Here is a 14,217-nt window from a genome sequence, read left to right on the forward strand (position 1 = left end):
ATGCATGTGTACATTCTCTTCTGCAGTGCAACCTGAATGTGCCGTTGTTTTGAGGGTTTTTTGCCTGCATGTGTATAAGTGTGTGTTAAACAGGCTCACCTTCCTCTTGAGCAGCTGGATCTCAGCCTGGGTTACTGCATGTTTAATCTGGAGCTGCAGACAGAGGGAGAAGCAATCTGATTTCTTTAACAAACAAATAAACATAACAAAAATCAAGCTAGGTAAAACTGTAAACAAGACTGAATAAAATAATGACATTAACATCCAAATCATTTATATCACATGTACCTCTTTGAACTTGTGGGCCAGTTTCTCTGGGTCCAGCTCCACAGGCGACAGCATTTCCTGGTTTTCTGCCAGATCGAAAACCTCTATCGAGTTCGGAAACATCGGACTCATCTCCTCCTCCTCGTCTGTCGCATATTCACCTGTCTGCAGGTAAACACACGCGCAACAAATACATTTACATTTGGTAATAGTTGTGATATTTTATACATATTGTATGAGTAGGTTTTACAGGTATCAGGTTACATAGCAGACCAATGATTGCATCCGATATGGAGCTGGAGTAGCTGGTTAGTATAGATCAGGGGTCCCCAATCCCAGTCCACCAGGGCCGGTGTCCCTGCAGGTTTTAGATGTGTCCTTGATCCATCACAGCTGATTTAAATGGATAAATTAGCTCCTCAACATGTCCTGAAGTTCTCCAGAGGCCTGGTAATGAACTAATCATGTGATTCAGGTGTGTTGACCCAGGGTGAGATCTAAAACCTGCAGGGACACCGGCCCTCGTGGACTGGGATTGGGGACCCCTGGTATAGATGGTATAAAAGACTGACTTCCAGGTTTGTGCTTCATTAGTTTCCAGGGCCCTATTTCAGGAAGCCGGTTTAGTGCAAACTCTGAGTAAGTATACCCTGAGTTAACGAAAACTCTGGGTTTAGATTAATTCTGAGTGAGTTACTATGACGACACACTCCGTGAAGCTAACCTGCCCCCTAGCAGGTTTACTTCAACTAACCCTGACCTTCTCCACCTCTTTGTCAGAAACCTGACTGTAGGAAGTGTCAGACATGGCGTGCCCCTTCCTTGAAGAGCCAGTAGATGTTGAAGCCCAAATTCTCCGCAGAGCTCTCCGCCGGGAGAGAGTGATCAGAGCGCGTTTGGACATTTTATCATTTCCTGATGATTTCCTGTGTGAACGTTACCGTTTTTCAGCACAATCTATAATTTATTTGGATAACATCCTCAGGCCATATATTACGCATGTGACACATCGTGGACATCCTCTCAGTTCTGTACATATTATTTGTATTGCACTTCGGTTTTTTGCAATCGGGAGCTTTCTGTATAATATTGGTGACGCTGAGCACGTTTCCAAGGCTACCGTCTGTCGGGCAGTCAGGAATGTTACAATTGCACTGAAACGTCTCCTGTACTCGTTTGTGGTGTTCCCCGGTCATAGACCCACAAGATTTATCAAAGAGGGATGCCACAAAATTGCAGGTATCAGGATGAACAAAACTTAATTCATGATGTGGTGATACTTGAACTACTACTTAAATTTTACATTTATTCTCACGGTTCCCAGGCGTGATTGGCTGTACAGATGGCACTCACATTCCAATCATTGCTCCTTCAGTAAATGAAGGAGACTATGTGAACAGGAAGTCTTTCCACAGCATTAATGTACAGGTACATAGTTCCCTGTAGCATTTCAAACTAACAAATCATTTCATTATAGTAATGGATGCTAATTTGTGTTCTCTGCACTGTGAAGATCATATGTGATGCTGCCAACATTATCACAAATGTGGAAGCCAAGTGGCCAGCCTCTGTGAGTGGTGGTGGTGGAGGACCCCCACCTGTTTTTCGGGCCTCTGCTGTTTTTTCCTGTTGGCTATAACGGGTCACATTTGAGCATACAGAGTAAGCAAATATGTACTTGTAATGTGCTCAGATAATTTCAATAAGTGCTTACAGAAAGAAAATTAATGTAGCCTCTAACTGCAATTGATTTACATCGGACAAACAGACCAAGCACTATGGCTCATAATACAATTACACCTTACCTGTTTGGACTATATTTTTATATTTCATTTTTACTTGCTGCCAGGAACGTTTGGGGCCTGTTGGGTTGCACCTGCGCTCACATCACATCACAAAATCAAATGTATGAAATAAAAAATAAAATAAAATATAATAAAATAACGTGTTAAATGGGTGGAAATCCCTAGATCAATGTTTAAATTAACACGCATTGACTCTGTCGGCCATGTTTTGCCGTGCATGCTCACTTTCTTTTGCAGCTGAGGCTGTGTTACTTTTTTCCCGCAAAATTTGCATGTTATCAGCATATGCTGCCATCAGAATTTCGGCCTCAAGCGCTGTGAAATACATTGACCGCGCCTTCTTTCCCTCCGTCTCCATGGTGACTCGCTTAATCTGTGCTCCACTAATCAGGGCTTTATGTATCCTCGTGCGCGCGCTTAACTTGGGGTTAAAGCAACTCCGCGTTGACTGAACTAATTGTTATCAGCCTTTCTGAAACCGAATATTCCGAGTTGGACAGTTCGGGGTTACTCAACCGTGAGTATCGTTTTTCACTCTGAGTTTTCTAAACCGGCTTCCTGAAATAGGGCCCAGTCCATCTCTATCTTGGTTTGAAAGGAAAAACAAAACAACAACAACAACAACAACAACAAAAACACCAGAAAGAGGAGGGTTGGGTCTGAACCCGCCGGCTCACTGCCGGACGCTTGTCAATCTCCAGGTTTTTAGCCAAAGAGCAAATCAACGGAAAATCCAATGGAAAAATAGTTTTACCAAAATAGACTAAATGTTTTATTCAGTATGACCCAAAACAAGTAGCTAACCAGGAAACTGTCTGCAGTCAGGTCAGAAAGCCTTTTCCATGCTCCCAAAATCTTTTTGCAATCAGAGCAATCGGCATCTGGTGGCGTTCAGATCTAATGCAGGCTTACAGCACCACCACATTTAGTTGGTTTTTCAATGCTCATGTTTGATACACTATACACTGTCCCTTTGGGTTTAGGAGTTCAGTTGCGATCGTTTGAAGTCAAAAGTCCATTTGGTAAGTTTTGGTCATTCCAAGAGTCAAAAAGGACTCTTGGCTAGGCTAAGCTCATGCATGTGGTTTCACAGTTTGGTGGCTTATACTCTTTAAGCTAGTTAGCTTAAAACAGTCTTATGCTACTTAGTGCAAAGCCAGGTGGCTTTGGTAGACAAAAGGTATCTCAGTCACCTACCAACATCTCCAAAGGTAACTGTTACAAAAAAACTCTAAACATGATTAGTGAATTTTATTTTTTATTTATTTTTTCAAACAGAACTTAGTCATTTGTTAGATGTTAGCTAGTTGCTGGCATTAGCTTTACACTCATAGCACTGTGTGGTACATTTCAGTCGTCTGTCTCTTCATAATCTAATTGGCGGGAGTACCCGTCATATAAAATGATATAAATGGCAACTAGGTCAAGTATGCAGTCACAAATTAAGTGAAAGAAACGATCTGGTCAGTGGTTTGACAGTTCAGACTCATTCCCTTGGAACAAAAAGCAGCCAGCACATCGTCTTCCACTAAAAGCATTCACACAATCGATAACAGCCTGCTGATCATTCGTCTTATTCTTCTTTGTGTTACAAAGTAAATTAGCCTCACATTAGCCCGTGTCCAGCATGTTTTCTTCCAGGCTAACAAACGCATTAACTAAAATGTATTACTTAATACATGATTGCTTTGCACAATGACTGCACCGTGTCTTCCTCTCTGCTTACTCTTCCTACTCGGACACAATTTGAGGTAAATACTGTAAAGTAACTGTATTTATTACAAGACTGCAGCAAACCAGAGCGCACGCTGCCGTCCATATCAACATCCTCTGATAACTGCAGCTGTGCTCTGTGGCTTCTCTGGCTAACCAAACCAAAGTACACAAGCCTTGAGTTGACATTTGCCCCCAGGCATGAAATCAGAGCTCTTTCATTTTAGGCTGTAGAGTGATGAAATGTTAGGAGTCTATCATTAGAATCCTGAATCGATTTTTAAATGTAAATTTATTTTGCCCGACATGCCAGAATCTCAGGTTAAACCTCACAAAATTTCGACAACAACCAAACAGCAAACCAGAGCAGGTACACGCATTCAGCACAAAGACGTAAACACAACGCGCCGACGCATCACAGATGTCTGCTTTCTCAGCCGTCAGCGCACAGATTCTGATGCGTCGGCGGGTCCGTGCTTTGTGTTTACGTCTTTTTGGCGCTAGACTCCGAAGCTGCAGGTTTCAATACTCTACAACCAAAAACGACTGAAGATCAAACTAAGCTTCACATCATCATCGTCATGAATTTCCTCTTTTGCTGTTTTGCTTCCACCACAATAAAATCACACTTCATGCACAGCTCTCTCTCTCTACTGTTGTGTACAGCGCTGTCTGCTGCTGGTTTTATTTTTTTAAATTTAACTGATTTCCGACAAGAAAGTCTCGTTTCTGCTGTTCAATACTGAAGAAATGTAAACTTTTTAAAATGATGTGAAATTGCAAAATGCTCAGCTGTGTCTCTAATTAATCCTCTGCTTCACTTCAGCAGCATCAGGTGATGTTTATATGTTGATTCATGCTACTGCACAATATTTTTAAGGTTCTCTGCTATAAAAACCTAATAACATGTTTTTCTGTGTTTTATCCTCAGTTACTTTGACACTAAAGCGTCTGCTGTGATGCTCACACCTTTGACAAAGTCTCATAAGTCTCAGCTTTCTTTTTATAGCTATAAAAATATGGATATGTGCCGATAAATGACCAGAATTATAATATTTCTGACTGTCTGAGGCAAAATTTCCCCGATTCGAATCGAATCAGGACCTTGTGAATCGGAATTGAGATGATTCTGGAAATCAGTGACGATACCCAGCCTACAAGCCACACTCTGTCCCATGAGCCATGTGTAGGAAACAGCCTGGTCCCACTGTTTTAATTATGAAACCTGACCCTAGAAACTAGGAATTTAATGATTTCTGTATTGATGCAGTTTCTCTCTCTGACCAGACGGTGGAGATGCTGGACTGAGTTTGAAATGGCATGTGGTGGAGCACAGACAGGCATTTTCCCATGTACACATGTTGGATTTCCTGTGGCTAACAACCACTAACACCATCAAAAGGCTTGTGAAAATGAATTTAATGACTACATGCAGGATATCTTTGTGAAGTAGAGCAATGTTGCCTTCCAAATGCAGGCCAAAGTGCGTTTGGATTCTGTGTTTACTGACTAAAAACAACGACTTTTTCATTATTTTTGACTATTTCAAAGGACAAAGGAGGTGCAGTGAGGAGAACTGACTGTGTTTATCACCCTCTCAAGCTGAGAGCGCTGCTGCTGCAATGTGTCACATGGCATGTGTCAAGAACCGCCCCTCAGCAGCGCATCAACAGGAAGACCACACGCAGGGCAGGACAATGAAATGTCACGGGGGAGTTGCCTACTGAGCTATGTCTGCGCGGCGTGCACCCAGCCAACGTTGGTGTGGTAGCTGTGCCTCGAAAATGATATCAGTGGCTGTTCTTTTCCCTCCCACACGACGGAGAGGTGTAGCATGTACCTCCTCATCATCATCCATGTACTGTTTGTATCTCTGCTCCATCATCTCTCTCTGCCACCTCTCCTGTTCCAGAGTCTGCTGGATCAGCTGAGCCACTTCACTCTGTTCCCCCGGCTTCTCCCGGCCAATCACAAACCTAGAAAACAAAACCAAAAACTTAGGATTTGTCATTCGCAAGAAAAGGAAACAATGAAACATTTTACACAAACTGCATATGTGGAAAACATGAAAAAATTCACTGTATCAACATCAAACCTGAAAAACTCCAGAGCTTCAAAACACACCAACTAAAAAAAAAGTAATAATATGCAATTTATACCACTAATGGACAAAAAGAGCTTCCATAATGTGAAATGTGTTTCAAAAATGGAGATGTGGGGACCACACGTTGGAGTGTTACTCTACCTGTGGGGACCAGCAGCCCTTATGGGGACAAAATGTGGTTTTAGCGTCACGATTGCAATGAGGTTATGTTAGGATTAGACACTCATTCTTGATGGTTAGGGGAAGCAGCTACAGGAAGCATTATGTCCTCACAAAGATATGAAAACACAACTGTGTGCGTGTTTAGAGTGAGTGCGACACAGACCTGACTTTGCCGGTGGTATTGCGGAGGACAGTGGCAGCAAAGCTCTGAGTAACACCAACCAGGCTGGTCCCATCAACCTCCACTATGAGGTCATTCACCTGGATCCTACAGACACAAAGAGAACACTGTATGCAGAGCGATGTTTGGAGAAGACCAAGGTCGCTCAGTGAACACACCTCTCACATGCAACGACAAATGTAACTATGAGTGTCTTTGACCAGACAGGCCTGTGGACTAGCACTGGCTCCATGTAACATCCTAGCCTGTGGCATTTTATGCTTTTGCCTGTTTATTTTAAACTGGTGTCTCTAACAAAGAGCTTTAAAAACTTGCACTCACACTAATGAGAAGAAGGTAACAGTAGTGAGCAACTATCAGCTAAAGAATCAAGTTTGCAAAGAAATACATTTAAGGCAAAAGTGTACATTTAGCTAATAATCAATAATCATGCCTGCTGTCCAAAGAAAAATAGTGTTAAGCCTACAAAAAAGGGCCAACTATTGCTTTTTGATAAAGCACATAGTTAGTGTTGGATCATGTGACCTTGACTCGTCCCTTATGCTGCATTAGGTCTAGGCCGCCCCTCCCTGAGCCTGGTTCTGCTGGAGGTTTCTTCCTGTTCAAAGGGAGTTTTTCCTTCCCACTGTCTCATAGAGGTCATATGATTGTTGGGTTTTCTCTGTTCTCTTTGATTTACTGCAGGCTCTTTACCTTACGATATAAAGCACCTTGAGACAGCTGTTGCTGTGATTTCGAGCTATATAAATAAAACTGAAAGAATGAAAAATGCATGTCGGGGCAGGCAGGTTGAAGAAGGTACCTGCCGTCTCTCTGCGCAGCTCCGCCCTCAGTGACCGTCTTAACAAAGATCCCCAGCTTCTCCAGGCCCATATCAGCTCCTGCACCCATACCAATGATACTGATACCGAGGCCGTCACTGTCTGAAAGACACACAGACAACAGAGCCATATCTCAGTGCTGAAAATTAAAACATAAATACATCATTACTGTTAATTAGAATCCTGTCATATTTATTTTGCTATCATAATAACTAATCATATTATAGAGTGACGGAAAAAAGCATGTGGGATTTATCCACATTCAAGCTATTAAATATTAGTGAAATTATAGCTATTATACAGTGCTGAGAGCAGCCGTCACGCATGGTTGCTGGTTCAAATCCATTACCTTCAGAGTTACTGGCTACTAATTAGGCCAATCTGTGCTAAATTTAATCCCATAAGGGGATAATGGAGCTGTTAGAGCGACAGTGTATGTCCACTAACTGCAGCCTCTTGTGTGAGTGTGTACAGTTACATAAGAGGCTTGACTGAGTGACTCTCGGTGACATGTAAGACGCGTGCAAACCTTTCTCCAGCTCGACGGGAAACAGGTCCAACTTTTCGACCCTCTTCTCCAGCTCGTACTCAGCCGACGCTGCCATGGGGTCAACGTCATCATTACGTCGGTCGTAATCTTCATTAGAGTAGGTGGTAAAGACCTATGCAGAGGGCAAACGATCAGATAGCTAATCCAAATGCATCTAACTGAGAGGGCTAAGTGTAAAAACAGAGGCACTCGGAAAGTTCCCTGAGGAACTCCTACATGAAAGCCTCATAAGCTCACAGTGACTGGTGAAGGTTTGATGCTGATGTGCTACACACGTCTTTTTGCATGTTCAGGTATATGTCCCAATCATTTTTCATACAAAAATTGAAATATTTAACCTTAAACATCATCAATCAAACTGTATCTGCCATTTGAAAAAGGTCTTTTTCACTCAACTGTTTGGGGATATTTTGCTCACGTTGTAGACAAGAACGAAGATGGCTACGACGTTAGCAACACCTGTTCAACCTCTTGTTAAACAGAATATCTAATCAGGAACTTTGTGCACTGAGGTATGGTTAAGAAGACCAAGCATAAGACTGGGGATTTTCTTTCTCTCCAATTATTCTTCTTTGGACAGGAGCTGTAGAGAATAGAAAGGAAACAAGGGAAGGCACAAAGAAGCTGTAGCTGTGCCCAAAAGAAAGAGGAGTCTGAACATATTGTTGTTGACAGGTTGGTATGAGTATTTCACAAACTGCTGTTCAGACAACACAACACTGGATTTCCCCACACCACCATCTGCAGGGTTTACAGTTGATATCCAGTGAGCAGCAGTTCTCTGGGGAAACACTTTACGGTCTACTCTTCACTGCAAGGCTGTCAAATAAAGGTTAAAAAAGCTTATTTTTAACATGTTGCCTTGTGTGATGAGTCTCATTTTCTCTTACTCTCAGAAGTCAGAATTTGCCATAAACAGCATCAAAGCATGGACCCACTGTATGCCTTGTATCACTGGATAAGGCCACTGGTGGTGTAATGGTGTGAGGAATATTTTAATGGTACATTTTGTGCCCGTGAGTACAAACTGAGCATCATTTTAACACCACAGCAGTATTGTTATTGACCATGTGCATCCCTTTATGACCACAGCGTATCCATATTCCAACAGGATATTGTCCCATGTCACAAAACTCAAATCATCTCACACCAACACACTGCACTCAAATGGCCTGTAGGTCGTAAATCAATAGAGCACCTTTGGATGTGTAGGCAACAAATCTGCAGCAACTGTGTGATGCTGTCACGTCGATATGAACTACAGTCTCTGAGGAATGTTTCCAGCGCCTTGTTGAATCTATGCAATGGATAATTAAGGAAGTTATGAAGGGAAAAGTGGTTCATCCTGTAAGGTGCACCTAATTCAATTTTAGACACCTCTTAGTTGCAAAACAATTGATTAATTAATTAAAAATCACAAATTAAAGCTCAGAAATGATCATAATGTGAAAGAATGTATATATTTAGTGTGTATACTATTATTCTTGTATTATTATTAGATTATACATATGTCTCATCATACAGCAACATTTGAGGCCACTTAAAGTTGTTCTTCCCGTCCACACGGTGAATAAGCTCTATATGCATTTACCTCTGGCTTCATCTTGATCAACTCCTAAGAGAAACTTAAAGCTCTCCAATGGGAGCAGACGAGAACGGTGAGAGTCAATCAAAAGGTGCAAGGACACACACCAGAACTAATGAGCTGAGGGGAGCTGGAGAGCCTCATAATAAACCTCCGTCTCAACACTTTTCCCATCTCCAACTCTGATCCAGTGCTGCTTTGAAAAAGGTGCAACTTTGGCTCTTTTTATTCTAGAGCCGTAAGGTTACAAACACTGCACATCATTAGCCTGCGATACTGGGCGAAGCATCCAGAAATATTATCTCACAATAACCATTTACATCTATTGTGGCTTTAGACACAGTCCGTACACTCTCACTGTACTGTGCTCCATATCTTTCTACTGAAGCCCATCCAAACCACCCCACACCCCCCTGTTAAAAAAGGTCAGCAGCATCTGTCTCCCTGGTGACCACCTCTGTGATCACGTGGCTTCATTTCCATGGCAACCTCAGGCTTGCCCAGCGGGATTTTGGCACTGATATGCTCTCTCTCACTGTCCCTGTCTGGTAGATATGCTAATATGTGTGTGTGTGTGTGTGTGTGTGTGTGTGTGTGTGTGTGTGTGTGTGTGTGTGTGTGTGTGTGTGTGTGTGTGTGCACACAGACCCATAGGCCTTTATGTAACAGTATTATTACATTCCCTCGAGCATAGGAGGTACACACACAAATACTGTGACACAAACAGGGTCGGAGGGCGGGATTGTAAGACTGCTTCCTGTTGTCACGCTTCCTTCCTGTCGAGTAACTTTAAAGCTTAGTTAGCGTGTGTGTGCGTCTGTGCGTACATGAAGCTTTAGGGTGTTCCTTTAAGATGTCAGAAACACAATCTCTACTGTTCCTCAGGAAAACAAACACACAAACAAAGAAAGATAAAACAGCAGGTAGAACATAAACAAAATAACAAAAAAAGTAAAGTGCACCCAACGACAGGAACAAGGTCGCCTCTAAAGTCTGTAACCCTGCAGAAGTACTCTGAACTGAAAAGCTGACCCTTAAAGTTAACATGCACCTGTAACCTAGATTCATGGGAGTAAACAACCTAGACTCAGTCCAGCGTTACTTGTACAGCGCCAAAGGTAAACAATAAGAGAGAGAAAACTAACAGGAGAAAGCATCTGTCAGAACCAGGGAGGGGCGGGGCCATCAGCCGTGACCAGAACATAACAGCAATGATAGAAAAGTTTCTACAGAAGATCAATACACGTTCCAATATTACAACAGGTGCCTTAAAATAAAAGTCAAAATTGCCACAAAACTAAACAGCAAACACGGTTTAAGATAAATTGGCTTCTTCAGCAGTTTAGTAATATATTAACTTAAGATTAAGGTGTGGTTGTTGGGAGAAGCATTAGTCCTAATTTAGGCCCACTCTGAAGAAGAACCCCATAATGTAACATGACAGGGATTTTCATCCACTGTAACTCACGCCATCTCTCTGAAATTTATGGTCTCAGATTTCAGGCTGAGATAAACCTAATGACATCATTATGACTTAATCTGGGCTATTCTTCCTCCTCCAGTCCAGAACATTTCCACAGTACTGATTGTGGTACTACATAGTATTTAAACAGTGAGTAAAACCAATGGAGGTTACGCACTTAAACGTGAGTTACAGTCCAATCCATACTCACAATCTCCTTAATGTATTTCAATGAAGTTTGTTACTTTACTAATCTATATTGATTTTTTAACACAGGATCAATACGTTCAATGTTACTCTCTTGAAATAGGTAAACATGGCTCAGCCCAGATCTCGACTTAAGACTAGAGGTGATCGATCGTTTGCTCTTGTTGCACCTGTGCTGTGGAACAATCTCCCGATTGGCATCCGGGCATCTGATTCTATTCATTCTTTTAAATCACAGCTTAAAACATATCTTTTTAAACTTGCCTTCTCCACCTTTTAATTGCTGGTTTGTTTGTTTGTTTGTTTGGTTGCTGTGACCTATTGACCTCTTGTATTAATTCCCTCCTATCTTTCTATTGGTGTCTTTTATTATGGTGGTACAGCTTTTATCTTGCTATTACCCATGTGCTGTAGTCATTCTTATTGGTAGCTTTTATCTATGAACATAAATCGTTATTTTTATTTATCCTTTATCAATGTTTGAACCTTTTATTGTTTTATGTAAAGCACTTTGGTATGCCCAAGGCTTTTAAATGTGCTCTATAAATAAAGATTGTTGTTGTTGTTGTTGTAAACATATGCTGGTAGTTTGTTCACTTTGCATAATCATAATAAACCCTTGGTATCAGGCTCTTTACTGATTTGACCAGCTAGCTGCCGGGTCAGCTAAGAGGCTCCGTCCTGTTATAACAGTATCCACTTTAAAGCTCCACTGGGTTTGGCAGCGTGGCTCACAGACTCTGCTGCAGAGTCCCAGAGAAACAAACACCGACAAATATTAAAATGTTCATTTAAACTTGGGCAACTTGGTGTATTTGAACATTTTTACTTCAAAAAGAGAAGTCACTCTGTAATGATGACTGTTGATGACAAGAATCAAATCGAACCTGCAGACCGCTTCACAATTGTGTATTAAGACCTCGTCTTTTGTCAGTTTGAATGAATAACCAGTATTCGCGTCTTTGGGAACAAGTGAAGCTCATACAGATCAGCTCAGCCCTTCAGTGAATATGATGTGAAAACAATACATGTCTTTCTTTCGACTGACAATGCTGTGAATGGAAGCCTCAGCAGAACCGGGCCAGTCAGAAGCTACAAACTTACTACACGCTGGATAAAAGCCAAGCCACCGAGAAGTCCCCGGGGACCAGCCCGGGCCTCCAACACAGCCGCCATGACAGGGCTGTGTAGCCTCTCTGTAGCTTACAGCAGTAGGCTTTGTCTCCAACGTCATGTGAAGTTTAAACCAATCAGAGGAGCCCCACAAAACTCGTGAAGCTACACAAAAAGCTGGAATGAAGGATTGATTTAAAGCCCGTCAGATCCAAACTGGTGCCAATATTTTGCAATTAAAAATCTCATGTAACTATATCTGATGGTTATATCTGAAAAGATCCTCGTTTAGTTTCATTTCAAATTCTTTGCTCAGATCAGCAAATAGCTGACATGGTCCAATATATCGGCCGGGCTCAGTGTGGATGGATGGATATACGAGGCCGTTCTTTACTGATATTAAACATTTAATTTTACTTATTCAATTAAAAATACCCTACAAGTAATAAGTTAAATAAAAATGTAATAATTTTTTTTTAAGTAAAAAATAAAAGCAATAAGTAAAGCTTTGGGGCGTTCACTTGACATGAGCTACATACATGTTGTTAGATCTCTATAAGCAGCAGGCAGATAATGTCGCGTAGTATAAACACTGGAAACAGGAGGAAGCAGCTAGCTTGTTTGTGGGTCAGGCTAACATTGGTTAGCACCCGTCGGTTTTTGTTTACCTACTGTAGAGGTTTTTAAAGTCGTATTAATCATGTAAACATGCTTCTTCTTTTTTTTAGCCAAAACGCAAACAAGCACATCCTGATATTTTGAGTTTTTTGCAGTCATGCTGAAATGTATCGATTTATACTGGTGTACTGGTGTACTGGTGAATCACCTCATACTTTATCAGAGACTTCCTAGTTCTGGTTTCTGATACGTGAGCATCAGCTCCTTTTTAAAAAACGAGTTTTCCATGTGATAACAAGCTAAACAGTGTTTATACAGAGAAAACTCGCCTTTGCCACTGTAAAATGTCAGCGTAATTATAAACGTGTGGGTGTTCTCAGTTTGTTTGTATCCTCCTGCAGGTCTGCCTGTCTCAGCCTGTCTTTAAAACCAGTATTTTCCGAAGGCCTGTGTAAGCAGGAGGTCAGTCACAGTGTAATTGACAGTTTTAAACTCTCCGTTAAAGCATCGTGAGACAACTGTTGTTGTGAGCCGGAGCTGGAAAAATAAAACTGGAATTAACGTCTGAATTTTAACACCTCTTTCAAATATGTTCAGCTTAGTCATGTGATCTAATTGTCCCGGCGGCTGGCGCGTCCCAACAGGTAGAAACAAAATCGAATCCGCCGACACCGCCTCTGTAAGTGGCGCGAGCTGCCAGAGAGATATCAAAACCGCCATCTGAGTTAGCCGCCGGTCAACTGAGAGCACTATCACAGGCTGTACAACAGAGGAGCGAGGTGTGCCTTGATAAATATTTGAAAAAGCATCTTATGTGAATGCCACCTGGATGAAGCATGGCTCTAAATTAAGGTCTGACAGATGGATCACAAGAAAATTCAGGTTGAGTCATATCTGGTGGAGACGAGTCCTCAGGCGTTGGCATCTCCTGGGTTGTAATTTGTCCGTACTGAAAGGCAGCACAGAGCCGAGAAGCAGCTGGCAGAGGAAAGTTTCTCACTGAATGCTGCAAGGATTGAGTCCAGATCACAGGTCTGCAGGTAAGTTTTATTGTAACTGCCACGGTGACGTCTGAATTTGGATCTTTAATCGAATTTCTTTTTGCCGTCTTTCATTCATTTCAGATGGGATCAGAATTTTAGCCAGCCAGTCTTCGTTGGGCGGCTCGGGGTATGGCTGCGTAGCGCTGTGGACACGTGACCTCTGAGTGAACCTCGAGTTAATAAACAACAGGCACCAGATTTAATCGATTTGATTAGTGATGTGACACTGAGCACGAGTGTGTGGGCAGAGCTCCTCTGGGGATCTGCATAAATAGTTCTGAATTTGTGAATCGCACTACTTTCAGTTTCTGCTCATGTCACAGTCAAAGGGAAGCCACTCTTCCAGCACTTCCTGCCACATCCCATCGACCCTCCTCCCCCTCCACACTGGTCCTGCAGCCATTAAGGTTGGGTCCATTTTATTTATGCTCATTTCAAGCTCAGTATTTTTATTCTCGGACTCTACTAGGGTAACTTTAAATAATCCTTACTTATCTTATTCCTGCTGCAGACTCAATGAGGACATTCAAACACATTCACTCCATAAACTGTCTTTATGACATCATAAAGATCCAAGAGCAGAAAA

General features: G+C 41.9%; 1 protein-coding gene across 5 annotated transcripts in view; it reads right to left on the reverse strand.

The window, feature by feature from the left end:
• Positions 1 to 14,217, reverse strand: part of LOC147331787 (neurabin-2-like) — a 36,743-nt gene that overhangs the window by 7,283 nt on the left and 15,243 nt on the right. For all 5 annotated transcript variants that reach the window (XM_086288038.1, XM_086288034.1, XM_086288035.1 and 2 more), the window contains exons 6-11: positions 7,583 to 7,715; positions 7,035 to 7,155; positions 6,215 to 6,319; positions 5,626 to 5,761; positions 289 to 432; positions 100 to 153 (exon numbers count right to left, since the gene is read on the reverse strand). In XM_086288038.1, the coding sequence (XP_086144164.1) occupies positions 100 to 153; positions 289 to 432; positions 5,626 to 5,761; positions 6,215 to 6,319; positions 7,035 to 7,155; positions 7,583 to 7,715 (693 nt within the window). The remainder of the gene's footprint in view (positions 1 to 99; positions 154 to 288; positions 433 to 5,625; positions 5,762 to 6,214; positions 6,320 to 7,034; positions 7,156 to 7,582; positions 7,716 to 14,217) is intronic.

Source organism: Aulonocara sp. 'chitande type north' Nkhata Bay, linkage group LG4 (genome assembly GCF_057382095.1).
Source record: "Aulonocara sp. 'chitande type north' Nkhata Bay isolate Kocher_YH1m ecotype deep benthic linkage group LG4, A_spYH_male_GT1.1, whole genome shotgun sequence".
Taxonomy (NCBI): domain Eukaryota; kingdom Metazoa; phylum Chordata; class Actinopteri; order Cichliformes; family Cichlidae; genus Aulonocara; species Aulonocara sp. 'chitande type north' Nkhata Bay.